At 43.2% G+C, this 24072-nt stretch overlaps 1 protein-coding gene across 6 annotated transcripts in view; it reads left to right on the top strand.

Moving 5' to 3' along the window:
- Nucleotides 1-359: 359 nt before the first annotated feature.
- tdrd1 (tudor domain containing 1) overlaps nt 360-24072 on the top strand; it is a 76390-nt gene continuing 52677 nt past the window's right edge. Inside the window, exons 1-12 of one of the 6 annotated variants that reach the window (XM_065002379.1) lie at nt 360-486; nt 1032-1189; nt 4989-5035; nt 5142-5199; nt 5519-5636; nt 6093-6156; nt 14510-14596; nt 18230-18409; nt 18517-18660; nt 21046-21238; nt 21610-21693; nt 23062-23268. In XM_065002379.1, coding sequence (XP_064858451.1) covers nt 392-486; nt 1032-1189; nt 4989-5035; nt 5142-5199; nt 5519-5636; nt 6093-6156; nt 14510-14596; nt 18230-18409; nt 18517-18660; nt 21046-21238; nt 21610-21693; nt 23062-23268 — 1435 coding nt within the window. In that variant the 5' untranslated portion in view covers nt 360-391. The remainder of the gene's footprint in view (nt 487-1031; nt 1190-4988; nt 5036-5141; nt 5200-5518; nt 5637-6092; nt 6157-14509; nt 14597-18229; nt 18410-18516; nt 18661-21045; nt 21239-21609; nt 21694-23061; nt 23269-24072) is intronic. The other 5 variants (XM_065002376.1, XM_065002375.1, XM_029684445.2 and 2 more) reach the window with 5 other exon arrangements.

The raw sequence follows: 24072 nt of genomic DNA, 5'->3' as shown, positions 1-24072 counted from the left end.
TGAACCTTCTGACCAACTAGTGGGTCAGGCGGTGCCCCACTGTTTGATTCATATCGCTTGATATAAGTTGATAGTTGATAATTATATCGACTGATTGCAATTGTATCGCGTGCACCGACAGAGGTGCAACCGATGAATATGCTTTAGACAAAACACAAGTATACATTTTGAAACATAAACAATATTTCCCCAGTTTGCCACTTGAAATTACAATTTGGAGGGTCGTTAATTTGTCTACCCTATTGCCTCTTTAATTCACAAAAGGGCTCTAGAGTGCATAGATGATCTAAATGGCATCATAAAAGTATAATACAAAACCAATAAATATATATTTTTTGGTATATAGACAATGTAGACGTAGAACAAAAAATAGCAATTTGGCACGCGCAAAATGTGGAGCGCAGCGCGTGGACATTGTCTAGTCCAGCGCGTGGGTGGATATCAGAAACGGAAAGGCACAACACCGCGTGTGATGGTGAAAGACAGGTACATTCACATTAATCACCAAATTACATAACAAGGAATTATGTTCTCATTGGAAAAATGCACGTCTTTCAAGTTGACACTATAAATGGCTTTATATTCCAATTAGTTTTTATGCAGCCGTTGGGTTTAGCTACAAAATAATTGGCTAGCGTCTCGCTGAGTTTGCCAGTTCATTTCGTTAGTAGTTAACGTTACAGGAGATGGCTAAATAGTTAATTTACTAGAAAGTTAAGTAGTGATTAGATAGCTAGACTAATTGAAGTGTTGTCTTCCAATGATATGGTGCAAACTCAAGGTCACTTAACTAGCTAGTTATATTGGGACACATCTTGCTAGCTATATTTCGAAGGCACATTTAACTTGCCACGATGATAGGAGAGGAAAATAACTACGTTCACCACCAGTTGGCTAGCTAGTAGTCATTCGTCAAACAACTTGGCTAGCTACATGGTTGCTCGCAAACGAAGTGCCAAAACAATCTTGGAGTGATATGGTAATGTTTCAACAACCTAGCTAAGACTGTTTTAATATGCTCTTTGATTTAGGTTTGACAGCATGATCATGAACCGCGGAACTTTCCAAAACGTGATGCAACCCAACATGCCTTTGAGGAGGCCGTCAACCAGCCCAGCAGGTGCCACTGCAACCCCAAGGGCCCCTGGCCCAACACCAGACCGGCCTCTAGCGAGCTCCAACGGGGATGGTATTTGTATGAATGTGCTATGCCATGTGTCAAATGATAGTTGATTAGTGATAACGTCATTTTGAAATACAGCTCCTGGATTTATTTAACTGTAATGGCTGCTTGATATTCATAATGGTCATGCTGAATGTCTGTTATGAATACTGTAGTGATTTTATTAGGTAGGGTGTTAGGGGTCAAAATTATTATGGTTCTGGTATTATACTTTGGATTCCATGCTATAGAGAAGCTTCTCAGGAACACAGAACACTTTATTTCATGAGGATACGACTTAACATGGCTGAGATCTTATTTTCAAGTGATTCGAAAAGGTCAAAAAGGTTGCGGACTGGTCAATGTTAATCCCTAGTCAGTAGGGATGCACGATATATCGGTGAACATCGGAATCGGACAATATTAGATAAAACAATAAACAAGAAATTACATGATAAATATTCCCTTACCTTTTGATCTACATCAGAATACACTCCAGGAATCCCAGGTCCACAAATGTTTGTTTTGTTCTAAAATGTCCTTTATTTATGTTTCCGAATTCCTTCTTTTGTTAGTGCGTTTGGTATACATATCCAAACGCTCATTCTGGTCAGCGTTATATCAGACAAAAACTTCAAAAAGTGATATTACCGGTCGAAGAAACATTTCAAACTAAGTACAGAATCAATCATTAGGATGTTTTTAACATATAGCTTCAATAAAGTTCCAACTGGACTATTCCTTCTTGTCTTCGTGAGCAATGGAACGCAAGTGACTACCATGAGGGAAAAGTGAGATCACAAAATGGCTGCTTGATGGACATCTGATATATTCTGCTCTCACATTCACTCCCACAACAACATAGACATCGCTAGAATTTCTATTGATGGTTGACATCTAGTGTAGAGGTCGACCGATTAATCGGAATGGTCGATTAATTAGGGCCGATTTCAAGTTTTCTTAACAATCGGAAATCGGTATTTTTGTGCACTCCATTTACCAATTTTTTAAAGGTATTTTTTTACACCTTTTATTTCATCTTTATTTAACAAGGCAAGTCAGTTAAGAACACATTCTTATTTTCAATGATGGCCTAGGAACGGTGGGTTAACTGCCTTGTTCAGGGGCAGAACGACAGATTTTCACCTTGTCAGCTCGGGGGATCCAATCTTGCAACCTTAACTAGTCCAACGCAATAACGACCTGCCTCTCTGGTTGCACTCCACAAGGAGTTACGCGAATGCAGTAAACAAAGGTAAGTTGCTAGCTAGCATTAAACTTATCTTATAAAAAACAATCAATCATAATCACTAGTTAACTACACGTGGTTGATATTACTAGATATTATCTGGCATGTCCTGCGTTGCATATAATCTGACTGAGCGGTGGTAGGCAGAAGCAGGCATGTAAACATTCATTCAAACAGCACTTTCGTGCGTTTTGCTTGCAGCTCTTCATTGTGCGTCAAGCATTGCGCTGTTTATGACTTCAAGCCTATCAACTCCCGAGATGAGGCTCGTGTAACCGAAGTGAAATGGCTAGCTAGTTAGCGCGTGCTAATTGTCGTTGTGTTGCTGTTTCGAGCCCAGGGAGGAGCGAGGAGAGGGACGGAAGCAATACTGTTACACTGCCTATAAGAACATCCAATAGTCAAAGGTTAATGAAATACAAATGTTGTATAGCGAAATAGTCCTATAATAACTACAACCTAAAACTTCTTACCTGGGAATATTGAAGACTCATGTTAAAAGGAACCACCAGCTTTCATAAGTTCTCATGTTCTGAGCAAGGAACTGAAACGTTAGCTTTCTTACATGGAACATATTGCACTTTTACTTACTTCTCCAACACTTCGTTTTTGCATTATTTAAACCAAATTGAACATGTTTTATTATTTACTTGAGGCTAAATAGATTTTTATTGATGTATTATATTACGTTAAAATAAGTTTTCATTCAGTATTGTTGTAATTGTCATTATTACAAATAAATAAATTGTCAGATTTAATCGGTATCTGCTTTTATGGTCCTCCAATAATCGGTATCGGCGTTGAAAAATCATAATCGGTCGACCTCTAATCTAGTGGAACCCCTAGGCAGTGCAACATCATTCACATCTCAAGGGGATTTCATTGGGGACTCTGGTGAATACATACAAGCTCAGGTTTCTGACTTCCTGTTTTGATTTCAACTCAGGATTTTGCCTGCCAATATGAGTTATGTTATACTCACAGACATCATTCAAACAGTTTTAGAAAATTTAGAGTTTTCTATCCAATACTACTAATAATATGCAAATATTAGCAACTATGACTGAGGAGCAGGCCGTTTGATATGGGCACCTTTCATCCAAGCTACTCAGTACTGCCCCTGCAGCCATAAGAAGTTAACGCCGACGTTAAAAACCGATGTCAAAGCTACCATGCATACCTATATAACGTAGGTACATGGCGTAATGACGCCACGTAAAATTTTGCGCAACACAGCATTCCTAACCTAACCCACAATGTCTGTTGTGTGGATCGAGCAGTCAACAAGTCGAGCAGTCATTTGTAAGAGTAAGACAATTTCAGCTAGACAACTCAAAGGCGAAATCCATTAAAGCTAAGATAATGGAATTCATTGCCCTTGACAAACGACCGTTCTCTGTCGTGGGTGATGTTGGCTTTCGCCGACTGGTCGAGCACCGTTACACTCTACCAAGTGCGCTATTTTTCAGATGTTGCCCTACCGGAGTTACACAGTAATAGCGTCACTGCTATTAGCTTCACGACATGCATACTATGGAATGCCGATTGGGTCTTTGCGTGTCAAAAAAGATACAGTAGCACAGTCAAAGCTGTGCAAACAAGCAACCACCGGCCACGAACGATGTGTTTACAATACCGTGTTTGTAATAAAGCATAATTTGTTGGACTTCTGGGGTAGCTAGCTTTAGCTCGGTACCTAGCTAGCACCAATGTAGCCAGCCTGAAAACAATGGCCAGTAGAAACTGCAGCCATTTTCATTATTCTTAGCAATGATTTAGGAATCCTTGTGAGTAAGTATTAGCAAGGTTGCCACTTGTTCGCCTATTGTAATTGAACTTCAATTCATGAAAATAAATAACTAGCCAGCAACTTAACCCTGTTGCCCAAAGCTAACGTTACAAGTAGCCAGCTAACTTCATCTGGCTCGTGAGGCTCGACCGGACTGCGCTGTTAAGCTAGCCATAATAAGGATTTGGCACAATAATATAATTTGCGGTTTGCCTTCAAAATAAAAGTTCGACAGTGATTTAAATGAATACAAATACTTTTATTTTGAAGGCTAACTTCAAAGTCCACTATTGTGGCTAATCCTTATTGTGGCTAGCTTCACATAGATGGGTGCGACCACCATTAATAAAATAAGAACTGTCTTATAAATTAGGGTTATTTTAGATGACACCTAGCTAACTATAGCTACTGAAACAGATGTCGTTTTGCTATGTTTTTGGGGAAGAACATTGTTTGCATCCATGAACTAGCTAGCTTTTTTCTAATGACCAGCACTGTAGGTGTGTGAGACAACTTTACCAGCATCATAGCATAGGTATCATTGTGACAAATGAAATACGAGTGAAACCGTAATCAACGTGTAATAACTACGTAAAACATTAATGAGCGTGTTCAATTATTACGTTATGTGCAGTCATATTCACATGCAAGTTTTCAAATGATTTGTATTTTTACATTTATTTGACAGCTGTTTTTTGTCGAATTCTCGCATGGCGTCCATTGTTTGTTGCGTCACCTAACACCCTAATTTTAGCATGTAAATAATGATAATTTTTTCTTTGTCAAAGCCGAGGCCAGCCGAAAAGAAACCACTGTACTCACAAACGGCTCTATGGTATGCATTTATTTTTCAATTGTAATATCAATTTTTTATCTCTCAAATGTAAGGCCTGCCTGAAAGGCAGTGACAACATGTGTAACATCTGTTATTTTCCCTGTAGAAAACAGCCTCTATGCCCCCATTCACTGTTAAGTTGTGCAACTACTGCAGTCAGCAAGGTTGGTCTTATTTCCCTGCTAATTTCTCATTGATGTATCACTTTGTTTGTCTTGTTCTACGGCATACTGTGAACAGGATTACTGTTAGTGTATAACATAGGAGAAGCTTTCATGTTAACTCTCACTCAAATTACTACCTGTTTAGCAGCACGTGTCCCGCATTGGAAGGTGTATCCATAATCGGTAGACATTTCTTATTAAATCCGCATCCCTTAAATCACTGATCAGTGCACAACAAATCATTAAAGCCAGTTGTTGGATGCTATTGAGCAATGTCTATAACCTGGGCTAGAATTGAATAAACCTTCATCTTTTCCAGGTAACCTTCGCTGTACGCGCTGCAAGAAGACCTGCTACTGCTCAGTGGCTTGCCAGTCAGAGGACTGGAATGCACACAGGCATATGTGCAAGCCCAGTACCCCAGATACTCCCACAAGGTGAATATCTAACTAATCATGGTTTATGTTGGCTCAATCAAAGGTGATTTGTTGACTTGGATGTTTTAGTGCTGGGCAGGTAACTTTAACCCTTTTTGCTTCATTTTTTACTTCATGTTAAGCTTAAAGGGGCAGTATGTGATTGCTACATCCATTTCTGGACTTTTAAATGAGTGATATACCCATTGATTCTTGAAGAAAATGACTTAGTTTAACATACTCCATCAGAACCCAAAATATAAGCATTTTTTAATGAATCCATTGTTTGTACAATGTAATTGTAAATGAACACAGTACAGCCTTTAAACATGGTGAGAACTATAATTTTGATCTCAGCTTATTACCAAATCAGTGGTGGGGTGTTTGCTTTGTTGTTTTGAACTGCAGATTTTCCCTTTAAAAAAATGTCTAAAATGCCCCCCTCTTTTTTTTTTTTACACCCTTCATCTCAAAAAGTGATAAGCCAAAGGAAATCCCAGCTTCACCGATGGGAAATGGGCAGAACCTGTCAGACTCCAAGGTATCATTTCTTCTGTGTTGAGATGCTGTGGAGAAAAACACACTTGTTTAAATTGGCCAAGTTCCTGATGCCCTACTCTGTAGTGATGTGAAGTTTGGCTCTTTTTACTGGCTCAATCTTTTGAACTTGTTCAGTCAAAATAAATCTTTCGATTAATTTGTTTCAGTAATGCCCAGAGCATGTAGGACCCCCTACCGGTGAACGATGAACTAAAAACTCAAAAGAATCATGTTTCTTACAAGCCTCTCGTTCAATATAGGGGGCTTATTGGAGCTGTCATTTGTGACAGACTTATAAGTGTGCTTCAAACAATGTACATTTTGTAACGGTTTTGACTTGAGGTTATTATTTATAGAGGTGCGAGGTAGGTTGTGCTTACCAGAGAAAACATTGGTTTCTCCTTTTGGTTTGGGAGTGAGTCCCATCTCAGCCCGTCAAGTCTACACCAATACAAAGGACTTATGTAAAAGTCAGGATGGAAATAAACTTTTCATAAACCCTTAAAACATTGGAAAGAACTTCAAAAACAACTATATTCTTTTGTGTGGGTTGTATTAGCAACATCAATGATTACACACACATATAATATCACATTGAGTTCTGGTTCCTCCAGAAATGTCCTGTACCTCGGGCCTAAAAAGAGTCCAGCCCGGTAAAGGAGTTCAGGGAACTCGAGTGACTTTTGTCACGCAATGTTTGTCCGTTCATTCAGTGTAGCGTAAACCCAGTATTAATCATACAAACAATATAACAATTATTTTACCACGGAACTTTAAAGCGTATCAACTCTTACTAAGTCCTCAACTACAACTAACTACATAAATCATCACAGTATACATCACATCAAAACAAATTAAATACCGTATACAAAAAGGTTGTAGTCAGTCGGTCAGTCAGACAATCCAATCCGCCAACAGATCTCCAGCGGAGAAAGGCCATGAAGAACAGGTGTAGTCCACGGACGCAAAGAGTGGTCCGATCCTGGGTAAACTCTATTAGGCTACAAAACACACGTTTAACGGCAACAAAACAAACGGAATAGAGAAGCTTCGGAACTGAGGGTTGAACACATCCTCATTCACGTCTCCATCACAACCCTTTTTGCGCAGCTGATGCTGGCTATTTAATTGGGAATTAAAGGGAAAGCCCCCTATTGGAAGGAGAAGTACTGAGACGCTTCAGAAAAATTCAGGGCCGTCACAATTTGTGATTGACAGGCATTCAAATAAGATAATTCCTTGATACTGCATATGTTGGCTGAAGCAGAAAATTACATTTCAATCATGCTACAGAGCAGAGCTAGACCGATACTGACCGATCTTCTCTTTGCTTCCTGCAGCATGATCTATTTCTCTCTGCATACTTATACAGTTGGTGGTTAGAGCACATCTCCGGAGCCACTGAGCCAGAGGAGAGCATATTAATCCTGCTCTAAAGAATCGTTTTCAAACTGCACATCACTACTGCTCTGACTCGAATTGCATAGAAAATTAGAATGAGGGCCAGAATAGAGCACTGCTTACTACAGTGAGGCTGTTAAAGGAATATTAATGGAGCTGATACGAGTTAGTAAGTGTGTTTCTTTATTTATTAAAAAATGTATTACATTTTTTTCTCACCAATTTCGTGGTATCCAATTGTTTTTAGTAGCTACTATCTTGTCTCATCGCTACAACTCCCGTACGGGCTCGGGAGAGACGAAGGTTGAAAGTCATGCGTCCTCCGATACACAACCCAACCAAGCTGCACTGTTTCTTAACACAGCGCGCATCCAACCCGACACCAATGTGTCAGAGGCAACCTTGGCTAGCGCGCACTGTGCCCGGCCCGCCACAGGAGTCCCTGGTGCACGATGAGACAAGGATATCCCTACCGGCCAAGCCCTCCCTAACCCGGACGACGGTAGACCAATTGTGCGTCGCCCCACAGACCTCCCGGTCGCGGCCGGTTACGACAGAGCCTGGGCGCGAACCCAGAGTCTCTGATGGCACAGCTGGCGCTGCAGTACAGCGCCTTTAACCACTGCGCCACCCGGGAGGCTAGTAAGTGTATTTCAACTTATATTATTTATTTTTTAAATGTTTATATATATATATCCTTTTGTATTTGTACTTATTATGGATCCCCATTTAACTGCTGCCTTGAGCTACTATTCCTGGAGTCCAGCAACACAAGACAGTTACATACAGTTTAAAATACTACATGACATTACATTTCACAACTTACCAAACACATTCAGTGTCTTCCCTCAGGCCACCATTCCACAACCACATATTTACAATACAACATCCATGTGCAAGTGTGTGTAGAGTGCTTGTGTTATGTATTATGTGCCTGTCTCTTCACAGTCCCTGTTGTTCCATAAGGTGTATATTTATCTGTATTTTAAATCCGATTCTACTGCTTTCATCAGTTACGTGATGTAGAATAGAGTTCCATGTAGCCATGCCTCTATGTAGTACTGTGCCACCCTGTTCTGAGCCAATTGCAATTTTCCGAAGTCCTTTTTTGTGGCACCTGACCACACGACTGAACAGTAGTCCATGTGCGACAAAACTAGCGCCTGTAGGACCTTCCTTGTTGATAGTGTTGTTAAAAAGGCAGAGCATCGCTTTGTTATGGACAGACTTCTCCCCAATTTAGCTACTGCTGTAGCAACATGTTTGAACCATGACAGGTTATAATCCAGGGTTACTCCAAGCAGTTTAGTCACAAACTTCCTCAATTTCCACACCGTTTAGTTAAGGTTTAGGTTTTAGTGAATGATTTGTCCCAAATACAAGACTTTTATTGTATTTAGGACTAACTTATTTCTTGTCACCCATTCTGAAACTAACTGCAGCTCTTTGTTAATTCTTGCGGATCCTTCCTGTGAAATTGCAGAGCGTCAAATTCGAATTAGTTACTATAAATATTAAACCTTCATGACATCACAAGTGCAATACATCAAAATAAAGCTTAACTTGTTGTTAATCCAGCCGCCATGTCAGATTTCAAAAAGGCTTTACGGCGAAAGCAAACCATGCGATTATCTGAGGACAGCGGCCAGCACACAAATGCATAACAATTCATTTTCAACCAGGGAGTTAGAAATAGCGATATAATGTATGCCTTACCTTTGAGTGCCAACAGAATAAGATCTTCAAAGGTCCCAGTTACATTACAAATGGTCATTTTGTTTGATAAAGGCCTTATTTATATCCATAAAATCTCAGTTTAGCTGGTGCGCTTCAGTCAATAATCCACTCGGTTTCCCCCCTTCAAAATGCATACAAAATGAATCCCAAACGTTAGCAATAAACTTATCCAAACAAGTCAATCAACGTTTATAATCAAACCTTAGGTACCCTAATACGCAAATAAGTGATCAAATTTAAGACTGAGAATCGTTATTGTCTGGAAACACTACAGCCAAAATGGGGGGCCACCTAGAAAAACTATTTTCTGGCTCATTTTTCCAAAAAACAGCCTGAAATTCTTTCTAAAGACTGTTGACATCTAGTGGAAGCCCTAGGAACTGCAATCGGGTACGTTTTCGCCCTATTATAAAAGTGCCAGCCATTGAAATCAGTGAAAGGCCCAAAAAAAAAAAATTGGGGGGGGAATGGTTTGTCCTCGGGGTTTCGCCTGCCATTTCAGTTCTGTTATACTCAGATGTTTTTTTTAACAGTTTTAGAAACTTTAGTGTTTTCTATGCAAATCTACCAATTATATGCATACCTTAGCTTCTGGGCCTGCGTTGCAGGCAGTTTACATTGGGCACGCTTTTCATCCGGAAGTCAAAATATCGCCCCCTATCCCAAAGAAGTTCAGTGTTGCAGTAATTTCACTTGCTGTAGTAGCTGAAGTGGGTAGTGTTGAGTCATCAACGTACATAGCCACACTGGCTTTACTGAAGGCAAGTGCCATGTCATTAGTAAAGATTTAACAAAAATGTGGGTCCTAGCCAGCTGCTCTGGGGAATTCCTGACTCTATCTGGATTATGTTGGAGAGGCTTCCATTAAAGAACATCCTCCTTTTTCTGTTACAGGTAACTCTTTGTCCACAATATAGCAGGGGGTGTCAAGCCATACGGTTTTCCATCAGCTGATCGATAATGTCAAAAGCCGCACTGAAGTCTTTACAAAACAGCTCCCACAATCTTTTATCAATTTCTCTCAGCCAATCATCGGTCACCTGTGTAACATGCTGACCAAACCGCGCAAGTTGATTTTGTTCATCCACACCAGACACGATCAGGACACACAGGTTGAAATTTCAAAACAAACTCTGATCCAATTATATTAATTTGGGGACTGGCACGTGGGTATATGCTCCTAAAAAACAATGAGGAGATGGGAGAGGAGGACTTGCAGCGTGTTGAGGGTCACAAATAGAACCAAGTTCAATTTTTAGTGCCTGGCCACGCAGAAGCTTGCTGACGCTCACGAGCAGTGTGGGTGCAATGATTGAATAACATGTATGTGTACATTTATTTTGCAACGCTCGTGTGCTTGTTGAATGTCCTTCCCTATCAGTGTGCTGAAAGTCTGAAATAGCATTGTATCTGGTCAAACACCAGTTTCTTTCCAAAAGTTTACCAAGGTTTGGTAAGAGGGTCATTGGTCCGCTATTTGAGCCAGTAAAGGGGGCGTTTACTATTCTTGGGTAGCGGAATTACTTTTGCTTTCCTCCAGGCCAGAGGGCACACACTTTCTAGTAGGCTTAGATGGAAGATATGGCCAATAAGAGTGGCTATATCTTCTGCTATTATCCTCAGTAATTTTCCATCCAAGTTGTCAGACCCCGGTGGCATGTCCTTGTTGATATGCAACATTAATTTTTTCACCTCTTCCACACTCGCTTTACAGAATTCAAAATAACAATTATCTTTCAATATTTGATCAGTTATGCTTGGATGTTTAGTGTAAGTGTTTGTTGCTGGCATGTTTGCTAATCTTGCCAATGGAAAAATCATTAAAGTAGTTGGCAGTATCAATTTGTTATGAATGAGCCATCTGATTCAATGAATGATTGAGCTGAGTTTGCCATTTTTTCCCAGAATTTCATTTAACCTTTCTAGGGCAGGGGTTCCCTCGACAACATTCCGCTGAAAAGGCAGCACGCGAAATAAAAAAATATTTTTTAGAAATATGTAACTTTCACACATTAACTTCTTATGGCTGCAATCCAATTAACGGGAGCGATTTGACAACAGCCAGTCAAAGTGTAGGGCGCCATTTTCAAAACATCAAAAATCTCATAATTAACATTCCTCAAACATACATGTATCTCATACCATTTTAAAGCTATTCTCGTTGTTAATCCCACCACAGTGTCCGATTTCAAATATGCTTTACAGCAAAAACACAGCAAACGATTATGTTAGGTCACCACATAGCCACAGAAAAACAAAGCCATTTTTTTCCCAGCCAAAGAGAGGAGTTTCAAAAAGCAGAAATAAAGATAAAATGAATCACTAACCTTTGATCTTCATCAGATGACACTAATAGGACTTCATGTTACACAATACATTTACATTTTACATTTAAGTCATTTAGCAGACGCTATTATCCAGAGCGACTTACAAATTGATGCGTTCACCTTATGCCATCCAGTGGAACAGCTACTTTACAATAGTGCATCTAAATCTTTTAAGGGGGGTGAGAAGGATTACTTTATCCTATCCTAGGTATTCCTTAAAGAGGTGGGGTTTCAGGTGTCTCCGGAAGGTGGTGATTGACTCCGCTGTCCTGGCGTCGTGAGGGAGTTTGTTCCACCATTGGGGGGCCAGAGCAGCGAACAGTTTTGACTGGGCTGCGCGGGAACTGTACTTCCTCAGTGGTAGGGAGGCGAGCAGGCCAGAGGTGGATGAACGCAGTGCCCTTGTTTGGGTGTAGGGCCTGATCAGAGCCTGGAGGTACTGAGGTGCCGTTCCCCTCACAGCTCCGTAGGCAAGCACCATGGTCTTGTAGCGGATGCGAGCTTCAACTGGAAGCCAGTGGAGAGAGCGGAGGAGCGGGGTGACATACATGTATGTTTTGTTTGATAAAGTTCATATTTATCAAAATATGAGTTTACATTGGCGCGTTACATTCACTAGTTCCAAAAACATCTAGTGATTTTTGCATAGGCACATCATTCAACAAAAGTATTATAATCTACATTTATGATGAGTATAAATTAAACACATGTAATTATAGATATACATCTCTTTAATGCAACCGCTGTGTCTGATTTTAAAAAAACTTTACGGAATAAGCCAGCCATGCAATAAGACGGCGCTCAGAAATATTTGTCACAATAGCTGCCATGTTGACGTCAACATAAACAAGAAATTACATGATAAATATTCCCTTACCTTTTGATGATCTACATCAGAATACACTCCAGGAATCCCAGGTCCACAAATGTTTGTTTTGTTCTAAAATGTCCTTTATTTATGTTCCGAATACCTTCTTTTGTTAGTGCGTTTGGTGTACATATCCAAACGCTCATTCTGGTCAGCGTTATATCAGACAAAAACTTCAAAAAGTGATATTACCGGTCGAAGAAACATTTCAAACTAAGTACAGAATCAATCATTAGGATGTTTTTAACATATAGCTTCAATAAAGTTCCAACTGGACTATTCCTTCTTGTCTTCGTGAGCAATGGAACGCAAGTGACTACCATGAGGAATAAGCATGATCAGAAAATGGCTGACTGCCAGACACCTGACAGATTCTGCTATCATTCACTCCCACAACACCATAGTCTCATTATTTCTATTGATGGTTGACATCTAGTGGAACCCCTAGGCAGTGCAACATCATTCACATCTCAAGGGGATTTCATTGGGGACTCCGGTGAATATATACAAAGCTCAGATTTCTGACTTCCTGTTTTGATTTTAACTCAGGATTTTGCCTGCCAATATGAGTTCTGTTATACTCACAGACATCATTCAAACAGTTTTAGAAAATTTAGAGAGTTTTCTATCCAATACTACTAATAATATGCATATATTAGCAACTGAGATTGAGGAGCAGGCCGTTTACTTTAGGCACCTTATTCATCCAAGCTACTCAATACTGCCCCCCCAGCCATAAGAAGTTAACAAGTCCAATACAGCAAATGAAAGATGAACATTTTGTTAATCTACCCATCGTGTTCAATTGGTATAGTCGGGTATGGTAGGGTCAGGTTGGTATGGTAGGGTCTGGTTGGTAGGGTTGTTATAGTAGAGTAAGGTTGGTATGGTAGGGTAGGGTTGGTGTAGTAGGGTCAGGTTGGTAGGGTAGGGTAGGTTTGGTATAATAGGGTCCGGTTGGCATAATAGGGTCAGGTTGGTATAATAGTGAGGTTGATATGGTAGGGTTGGTATAATAGGGTAGGTTTGGTATAGTCTGGTTGGTATAGTCGGGTTGGTATAGTAGGGTCATTTTGGTATAAGGGTCGGGTTGTTAGGGTAGGTGTGGTGTGGTAGGGCCAGGCTGGTATGTTAGGGTCGGGTTGGTGTGGTAGGGTCGGGTTGGTATAATAGGGTCGGGTTTGTATAGTCGGGTTGGTATAATAGAGTTAGGGTGATATGGTAGGGTTGGTATAATAGGGTAGGTTCGGTATAGTCGGGTTGGTATAATAGGGTCGGATTGGTATAGTAGGGTCATTTTGGTATAAGGGTCGGGTTTTTAGGGTAGGTGTGGTGTGGTAGGGTCAGGCTGGTATAATAGGGTCGGGTTGGTATGTTAGGGTCAGCTTGGTATAGTAGGGTCAGGTTGGTATAATATTGTAGGGTTTGTATACTAGTGTCAAGTTGGTATAATAGGTGTGGTGTGGTAGGGCCAGGCTGGTATAATAGGGTCGGGTTGGTATGTTAGGGTCAGGTTGGTATAATATTGTAGGGTTTGTATACTAGGGTCAAGTTGTTATAATAGGGTAGGGCTGGTATAATAGGGTAGGGTTGGTATAGTAGCACAACATTTTTCAACGTTGAGCTTACCATTACAACGGCCGGAGAAGGGCATGGAGAAATCCGCCCATTCCTACCCCTCATACAATTTGTTGAACCTTTCACTTTGCAGTTCATGTACTTGTACAGTTGAGGTCAAAGATATTGGCACCCTTGCACTTTACTGCACGTGAAATTACACAGTAAATTAGTAATTTTGTCCAGACCATTTTTTTTCTTGTTCCTGTGTGTTAGTAAATCAAGCAAATATACATGTGAATTAAGTTTTTTTCTTCTTCTACATAGAAAAAATATTGAATTGTGCAGGGCTGACTATATATTTGACAGGCAACTGTATGGAATTTATTAGTACATGTGACCAGTCAACTGAGGAGAACATTATTTTGAGATCTGTAACACAGTTAGTTACCTGGCGTTTGCAGGTGAACAACGGTGATGTGACTTGCTCCCAGCGAGTGTACCTGCGGGACCTCCGTAAGAATGACATCACCAAAGGAATGGAAATTCAGGTTTGTGCTCTGGCCAGCTCCTTTAATGTCCTCCTGAGGTCATGTTTAGGTCTGGGAAAAAGTCTGACCTAAAAGGTCACCGTTGAAAGAATTTAAGAGGCAGAATTAATGACTTATCTTATTTTTTATGCATGTTTAGAAAATATGCTATGGCAATGTCTGATGTTAGAACAATGCACAGGTGTACATTTACATTTTACATTTAAGTCATTTAGCAGACGCTCTTATCCAGAGCGACTTACAAATTGGTGCGTTCACCTTAAGACATCCAGTGGAACAGCCACTTTACAATAGTGCATCTAAATCTTTTAAAGGGGGGGGTGAGAAGGATTACTTTAGCCTATCCTAGGTATTCCTGAAAGAGGTGGGGTTTCAGGTGTCTCCGGAAGGTGGTGATTGACTCCGCTGTCCTGGCGTCGTGAGGGAGTTTGTTCCACCATTGGGGGGCCAGAGCAGCGAACAGTTTTGACTGGGCTGCGCGGGAACTGTACTTCCTCAGTGGTAGGGAGGCGAGCAGGCCAGAGGTGGATGAACGCAGTGCCCTTGTTTGGGTGTAGGGCCTGATCAGAGCCTGGAGGTACTGAGGTGCCGTTCCCCTCACAGCTCCGTAGGCAAGCACCATGGTCTTGTAGCGGATGCGAGCTTCAACTGGAAGCCAGTGGAGAGAGCGGAGGAGCGGGGTGACGTGAGAGAACTTGGGAAGGTTGAACACCAGACGGGCTGCGGCGTTCTGGATGAGTTGTAGGGGTTTAATGGCACAGGCAGGGAGCCCAGCCAACAGCGAGTTGCAGTAATCCAGACGGGAGATGACAAGTGCCTGGATTAGGACCTGCGCCGCTTCCTGTGTGAGGCAGGGTCGTACTCTGCGGATGTTGTAGAGCATGAACCTACAGGAACGGGCCACCGCCTTGATGTTAGTTGAGAACGACAGGGTGTTGTCCAGGATCACGCCAAGGTTCTTAGCGCTCTGGGACGAGGACACAATGGAGTTGTCAACCGTGATGGCGAGATCATGGAACGGGCAGTCCTTCCCCGGGAGGAAGAGCAGCTCCGTCTTGCCGAGGTTCAGCTTGAGGTGGTGATCCGTCATCCACACTGATATGTCTGCCAGACATGCAGAGATGCGATTCGCCACCTGGTCATCAGAAGGGGGAAAGGAGAAGATTAATTGTGTGTCGTCTGCATAGCAATGATAGGAGAGACCATGTGAGGTTATGACAGAGCCAAGTGACTTGGTGTATAGCGAGAATAGGAGAGGGCCTAGAACAGAGCCCTGGGGGACGCCAGTGGTCAGAGCGCGTGGTGAGGAGACAGATTCTCGCCACGCCACCTGGTAGGAGCGACCTGTCAGGTAGGACGCAATCCAAGCGTGGGCCGCGCCGGAGATGCCCAACTCGGAGAGGGTGGAGAGGAGGATCTGATGGTTCACAGTATCGAAGGCAGCCGATAGGTCTAGAAGGATCAGAGCAGAGGAGAGAGAGTTAGCTTTAGCAGTGCGGAGCGCCTCCGTGATACAGAGAAGAGCAGTCTCAGTTGAATGACTAGTCTTGAAACCTGACTGATTTGGATCAAGAAGGTCATTCTGAGAGAGATAGCGGGAGAGCTGGCCAAGGACGGCACGTTCAAGAGTTTTGGAGAGAAAAGAAAGAAGGGATACTGGTCTGTAGTTGTTGACATCGGAGGGATCGAGTGTAGGTTTTTTCAGAAGGGGGTGCAACTCTCGCTCTCTTGAAGACGGAAGGGACGTAGCCAGCGGTCAGGGATGAGTTGATGAGCGAGGTGAGGTAAGGGAGAAGGTCTCCGGAAATGGTCTGGAGAAGAGAGGAGGGGATAGGGTCAAGCGGGCAGGTTGTTGGGCGGCCGGCCGTCACAAGACGCGAGATTTCATCTGGAGAGAGAGGGGAGAAAGAGGTCAGAGCACAGGGTAGGGCAGTGTGAGCAGAACCAGCGGTGTCGTTGACTTAGCAAACGAGGATCAGATGTCGTCGACCTTCTTTTCAAAATGGTTGACGAAGTCATCTGCAGAGAGGGAGGAGGGGGGGAGGGAGGGGGATTCAGGAGGGAGGAGAAGGTGGCAAAGAGCTTCCTAGGGTTAGAGGCAGATGCTTGGAATTTAGAGTGGTAGAAAGTGGCTTTAGCAGCAGAGACAGAAGAGGAAAATGTAGAGAGGGAGTGAAAGGATGCCAGGTCCGCAGGGAGGCGAGTTTTCCTCCATTTCCGCTCGGCTGCCCGGAGCCCTGTTCTGTGAGCTCGCAATGAGTCGTCGAGCCACGGAGCGGGAGGGGAGGACCGAGCCGGCCTGGAGGATAGGGGACATAGAGAGTCAAAGGATGCAGAAAGGGAGGAGAGGAGGGTTGAGGAGGCAGAATCAGGAGATGGGTTGGAGAAGGTTTGAGCAGAGGGAAGAGATGATAGGATGAAAGAGGAGAGAGTAGCGGGGGAGAGAGAGCGAAGGTTGGGACGGCGCGATACCATCCGAGTAGGGGCAGTGTGGGAAGTGTTGGATGAGAGCGAGAGGGAAAAGGATACAAGGTAGTGGTCGGAGACTTGGAGGGAGTTGCAATGAGGTTAGTGGAAGAACAGCATCTAGTAAAGATGAGGTCGAGCGTATTGCCTGCCTTGTGAGTAGGGGGAAGGTGAGAGGGTGAGGTCAAAAGAGGAGAGGAGTGGAAAGAAGGAGGCAGAGAGGAATGAGTCAAAGGTAGACGTGGGGAGGTTAAAGTCGCCCAGAACTGTGAGAGGTGAGCCGTCCTCAGGAAAGGAGCTTATCAAGGCATCAAGCTCATTGATGAACTCTCCGAGGAACCTGGAGGGCGATAAATGATAAGGATGTTAAGCTTGAAAGGGCTGGTAACTGTGACAGCATGGAATTCAAAGGAGGCGATAGACAGATGGGTAAGGGGAGAAAGAGAGAATGACCACTTGGGAGAGATGAGGATCCCGGTGCCACCACCCCGCTGACCAGAAGCTCTCGGGGTGTGCGAGAACACGTGGGCGGACGAAGAGAGAGCAGTAGGAGTAGCAGTGTTATCTGTGGTGATCCATGTTTCCGTCAGTGCCAAGAAGTCGAGGGACTGGAGGGAGGCATAGGCTGAGATGAACTCTGCCTTGTTGGCCGCAGATCGGCAGTTCCAGAGGCTACCGGAGACCTGGAACTCCACGTGGGTCGTGCGCGCTGGGACCACCAGATTAGGGTGGCCGCGGCCACGCGGTGTGGAGCGTTTGTATGGTCTGTGCAGAGAGGAGAGAACAGGGATAGACAGACACATAGTTGACAGGCTACAGAAGAGGCTACGCTAATGCAAAGGAGATTGGAATGACAAGTGGACTACACGTCTCGAATGTTCAGAAAGTTAAGCTTACGTAGCAAGAATCTTATTGACCTAAATAATTAAAATGATACAGTACTGCTGAAGTAGGCTAGCTGGCAGTGGCTGCGTTGTTGACTTTGTAGGCTAGCTGGCAGTGGCTGCGGTGTACAAACTAATCCAACATACCTTAATGTTCCACCCACACAATGACGATTGTCCTGTAGGTACATAGGCCAACATTATCAATTGTAGTATGTTGAGTCTCATTGTGTTTGTGTACTCGGATGAAGTCTTCTCTCCTCCTGGTTGTCTGTGGCATAAGGTGTCTGTGGTGGAGCTGCATAGCCCTGGTAGGTTTTTCATTCACGTCCAAAGCCCAGAGCTGGTTGAGGCTCTGAGAGCCGTTACTGTGGAACTGCAGAAGACCAACGGTGGCTCGCTAGGGACAGACTACAAGCCCGACACCGGAGAGGTCTGTGCCGTCAAATACTCCTTGGATCAGGTGATGGAGAACACTGAGGAAAATTTGAAAAAATGCAGTTGTGAAAATACTACTTAGAGGCTTTAAAAATCCATACTATCTAATCCTTTGCTTATCTCCCTCTCTAGAACTGGTACAGAGGTGTTGTCCAGTCTGTAGCTGCAGATGATGGAAATGCTAAAGTTCTCTACATTGACTTTGGAAACGAAGAAGATGTGACACTGGATCGGATCAAGCCCCTCGCTGCCAGCATTGAACCCATTCCACCATGTGTGAGTTCATTGTGAAAATTCACCTCAGTTCTTTGAGAAGTAGAGTTCTCCTGGCTTCCACCAAACCCAGATTCGTTCATCGGACTGTCAGATGGATATGTGTGATTCATCACTCCGGAGAATGCACTTCCACTGCTCCGGAGTCCAATGGCGGCGAGCTTTACACCACTCCAGCCGAAACTTGGCGTTGCGCATGGTGATCTTTGGCTTGTGTGTGGCTGCTTGGCCATGGAAACCCATTTAATGAAGCTCTAGATGAACAGTTCTTGTGCTGATGTTGCTTCCAGGGGCAGTTTGGAACTTTGTAGTGAGTGTCGCAACCGAGGACAGACGTTTTTTACTAGCTATGCAGCACTAGTCTGTCCCGTTCTGGGAGCTTGTGTGGCCTACCACTTCACGGTTGAGCCGTTGTTGCTCCTAGACATTTCCACTTCACAATAATAGCATTTACAGTTGACGGGGGTAGCTCTAATTTGACAAACTGACTTGTTGGAAATGTGGCATCCTATGACGGTGTCACTGAGCTCTTCAGTAAGGCCGTTCTACTGCCCATGTTTGTCTATGGCGATTGGATTGCTGTGTGCTCAATTTCATACACTTAGCTGAATCCACTAATTTGAAGGGGTGTCCATATACTTTTGTATACGGTGCCTTCGAAAAGTAGTCAGACCCCTTGACTTTTTCCATTTTGTAACGGCCTTATTCTAAATTGTATTAAATAAAACAATTTCCTCAGAAATCTGCACACAATACTCCATAATGACAAAGTAAAAACAGGGTTTTAGACATTTTTGAAAATGTATTTAAAAAATAAAAAGATGCACCTAAGCTCCATTTCGAGTCTCACAGCAAACAGTCTGAATACTTATGTAAATAAGGTATATTTACATAAGTATTCAGACTGTTTGCTATGAGACTCGAAATGGAGCTTAGGTGCATCCTGTTTTCATTGATCATCTTTGAGATGTTTCTACAACTTGATTGGAGTCTACCTCTGGTAAGTTCATATGATTAGGCATGATTTGGAAAGGCACACACCTGTCTTTTTAAGGTCACACAGTTGACAGTGCATGTCAGAGCAAAAAACACGAAATGAGGTCGAATGGATTGTCCGTAGAGCTCCGAGACAGGATTGTGTTGAGGCACAGATCTGGGGAAGGGTGCCAAAACATTACTGCAGCATTGAACGTCCCCAAGCACAGTGGCCTCTGTTCTTAAATGAAAGAAGTTTTGAGCTGGCTGCCCGGCCAACTGAGCAATCTGGGGAGAAGGGCTTTGGTCAGGGAGGTGACCAAGAACCCGATGGTCACTCTGACAGAGCTCTAGAGTTCCTCTGTGGAGATGGGAGAACCTTCAGAAGTTTCTCCCATCTCTGCAGCACTCCACCAATTAAGCCTTTATGGTAGTGGCCAGACGGAAGCCACTCCTCAGTAAAAAGCATGTGACAGCCCGGTTGGGGTTCGGCAAAAGGCACCTAAAGACTCAGACCAAGAGAAACAAGATTCTCTGGTATGATGAAACCAAGGTTGAACACTTTGGCCTGAATGCCAAGTGTCAGGTCTGTAGGAAACCTGACACCATCCCTATGGTGAAGCATGGTGGTGGCTGCATCATGCTGTGGGGATGTTTATCTGTCGCAGGGCATGGGAGACTAGTCAGGATCAAGGCAAAGATGAACAGAGCAAAGTACAGAGAGATCTTTGAAGTCCTGAGCAGGTTATCAGACTGGGGTGAAGGTTCCTGATCCAGAGCGCTCAGAACTTCAGATTGGGGTGAAGGTTCACCTTCCAACAGGACAATGACCCTAAGCACACAGCCAAGACAACGCAGGAGTGTCTCTGAATGTCCTTGAGTGGCCCAGCCAGAGCCCGGACTTGAACCCAACATCTCTGGAGAGACCTTAAAATAGCTGTGCAGCGACTCTCCCCATCCAACGTGACAGAGCTTGAGAGGATCTGCAGAGAAGAATGGGAGAAACTCCCCAAATACAGGTGTGCCAAGCTTGTAGCTTCATACCCAAGAAGACTCGAGGTTGTAATCTCTGCCAATGGTGCTTTGACAAAGTACTGAGTAAAGGGTCTGAATACTTATGTAAATGTGTTATTTGTTTTATTTTTAATACATTTACAAAAAAAAATGTTTTGCTTCATTGATATAGGTTATTGTGTGTAGATTTTAGAATAAGGCTGTAAAGTAACAATGTGGAAAAAGTCAAGGGGTGAAATTGTGTGCACTGAAGTTAATTTTCCCTCTCCAAATTCATCTGTTTCCAAGGAGTAATATTCAATGCCCAAATATTTCCTGCCCTATTTTATTTCAAATGCGTATTTATTCTTGATGAATTGCACTTGTTCACCTTTATTTACCACAAGCTTTTTCTTGCAGGCTTTGGAGTGCAGCGTCGCCGGGATAACACCGGTGACTGACAGCTGGATGGGAGTGTGTTGCATGGCTGTGAGACAGCTGGTGGCTGGAAAGAGCCTGACACTCACTGTGGTGGACACACAGGAGAATGACCGCACCTACGCAGTGGACATCCTGCTGACTCCTATCGGTACTGTATCACAGGAAGGCTATGGTCAGTTGGCTACAGTGAATAATAGAAGGTGAAAGACTGAATCACCACGTTTAAATCTCCATAATAAACCTAAGCATGATTAGTTTTAGGAACCTTGAGCATCTGTTTGGGCGCTCCTATTGGAGTACAGCTCTCCGTCCGTATACAGCGTAATTTGTCCTACAGTGTCGCTTTGAACTATATGGATGTCTTTGCATCATTCAATTTTTTTCTCATGTTTGTATCGCTGAATGCTTAACTGACTTTAACACTATAATATAGTAACCATACTCCCCTTTTTATGTCTATTGTCCTTTGTATGACTATTGAAGTGCTTTTCACGTTGTCTGTCTTCATGTCTGCCATGTAAACACCTTATCTTTCTCTGACAGGAAAACAGCTGAGCACTTTCCTCATGGACCAAGGTTATGCTGTGAGGGAGGACGTCAATAAGAAACGCGCAGAACAGGACGTTGGTGAGCAGTGTCCATTTTATTTTGTCACCATTTTGCAACAGTTTTTCCAAATTCCATAATAATAATTGGATTCTGATTCAAATTCCTGCTGAAATGTGTTGTCTTATACTAAACTCAGCAAAAAAAGAAGCGTCCCCTTTTCAGGACCCTGTCTTTCAAAGTTAATTTGTGAAAACCCAATAACTTCACAGATCTTCATTGTAAAGGGTTTTAACACTGTTTCCCATGCTTGTTCAATGAACCATAAACAATTAATGAACATGCTCCTGTGGAACGGTCATTAAGACACTAACAGCTTACAGACGGTAGGCAATTAAGGTCACAGTTATGAAAACTTAGGACACTAGAGAGGCCTTTCTACTGTCCCTGAAAAACACCAAAATAAATATGCCCAGGGTCCCTGCTCATCTGCATGAACGTGCCTTAGGCATGCTGCAAGGAGGCATGAGGACTGCAGATGTGGCCGTACTGTGAGACGCCTAAGACAGCGCTACAGGGAGACAGGATAGACAGCTGATCGTCCTCGCAATGGCAGACCAAGTGTAACGACACCTGCACAGGATCGGTACATCCGAACATCACACCTGCGGGACAGGTACAGGATGTTAACAACTGCCCGAGTTACACCAGGGAAGCACAATCCCTCCATCAGTGCACAGACTGTCCGCAATAGGCTGAAAGAGGCTGGACTGAGGGCTTGTAGGCCTATTGTAAGGCAGGTCCTCAATGGACATCACCGGCAACAACGTTGCCTATGGGCACAAACCCATCGTCACTGGACCAGACAGGACTGGCAAAAAGTGCTCTTCACTGACGAGTCGCGGTTTTGTGTCACCAGGGGTGATGGTCAGATTCGCGTTTATCGTCGAAGGAATGTGCGTTACACCGAGGCCTGTACTCTGGAGCGGGATCGATGTGGAGGGTCCGTCATGGTCTGGGGCAGTGTGTCACAGCATCATCGGGCTGAGCTTGTTGTCATTGCAGGAAATTTCAACGCTGAACATTACAGGGAAGACATCCTCCTCCCTCATGTGGTACCCTTCCTGCAGGCTCATCCTGACATGACCCTCTAGCATGACAATGCCACCAGCCATACTGCTCGTATGGCTGCAAGACAGGAATGTCTGTGTTCTGCCATGGCCAGCGAGGAGCCCGGCTCTCAATCCCCCTTTGTTCAGGGACACATTATTCCATGTCTGTTAGTCACATGTCTGTGCAACTTGTTAAGTTTGTCTGTTTAATCTTATGTTCATACAAATATTTTCACATGTAACTCAAAAAGAAACGTTGTCTCACTGTCGACTGCGTTTCTTTTCAGCAAATTTAACAAGGTAAAGGTTTTCTCCAGTTTGTTTTAATATTTAGTAGCTATTCCCCCTTTGCTCCCCTCTGCGCCAGACTCCCTGGTGAGTGCGTCCCTGGAAAACTTCCGCCGCCAGTCGGGGGGTAAGAACAAGAACATGGAGGCACAGCCACCTGACCCTCTGACCCAGGGACTGGGAGACACCTTCGCTGCCATGGTGACGCACCTGCAGTCACCTTACGACATCATCTGTCAGAAACTGGACAACGCCAGTGAGTACAACCCATCAATACGCTTTTGCTTAATTTCTTTATTTGTGTTTTATTAAGGATCCTCATTAGCTGTTATCATGGCAACAGCTACTCTTCCTGGAGTCCAGCAACAATAAGGCAGTTTTACAATTTAAGATATTACTTGTGTGTTCCCTCAGACCACTACTGTACTACCACATATCTAAAATACAAAATCCATGTGTACGTTTGTAGAGTGCATGTATTATCATTTGTGTGTGTTCCTGTCTCTTCAGTCCCCGCTGTTCCATAATGTGTAAATGTACCTTGTTGATAGTGCTGTTAAGAATGCAGCACTTTATTATGGACAGATTTCTCCCTATCTTAGCTACTGTTGTATCAGCATGTTTTGACAATGACAGTTTACAATCTAGGGTTACTCCAAGGAGTTTAGTCACCAACCAATTTCCACACCATTTATTAGTTGTGAATTTTTTCAATTTGATTTCATCTTTATTTCACCAGGTAAGCTAGTTGAGAACAAGTTCTCATTTACAACTGCGACCTGGCCAAGATAAAGCAAAGCAGTGTGACAAACAACAACAGAGTTACACATGGAATAAACAAGCGTACATTCAATAACACAATAGAAAAGAGTCTATGTACAGTGTGTGCAAATGGCATGAGGAGGTAAGGCAATAAATAGGCCATAGTAGCGGCGTAATTACAATTTAGCAAATTAACACGAGTGAATAGATGAGCAGATGATGTGCAAGTACAAGTACTGGTGTAAAAGAGCATAAAAGTAAATAAATATGGGGATGAGGTAGATAGATTGGGTGGGCT

The sequence above is a fragment of the Oncorhynchus nerka genome, linkage group LG16, assembly GCF_034236695.1.
Source record: "Oncorhynchus nerka isolate Pitt River linkage group LG16, Oner_Uvic_2.0, whole genome shotgun sequence".
Classification (NCBI taxonomy): Eukaryota; Metazoa; Chordata; class Actinopteri; order Salmoniformes; family Salmonidae; genus Oncorhynchus; species Oncorhynchus nerka.
Note: the sequence above shows the minus strand (reverse complement) of the source record. Positions and strands in the feature narration are given on the sequence as shown.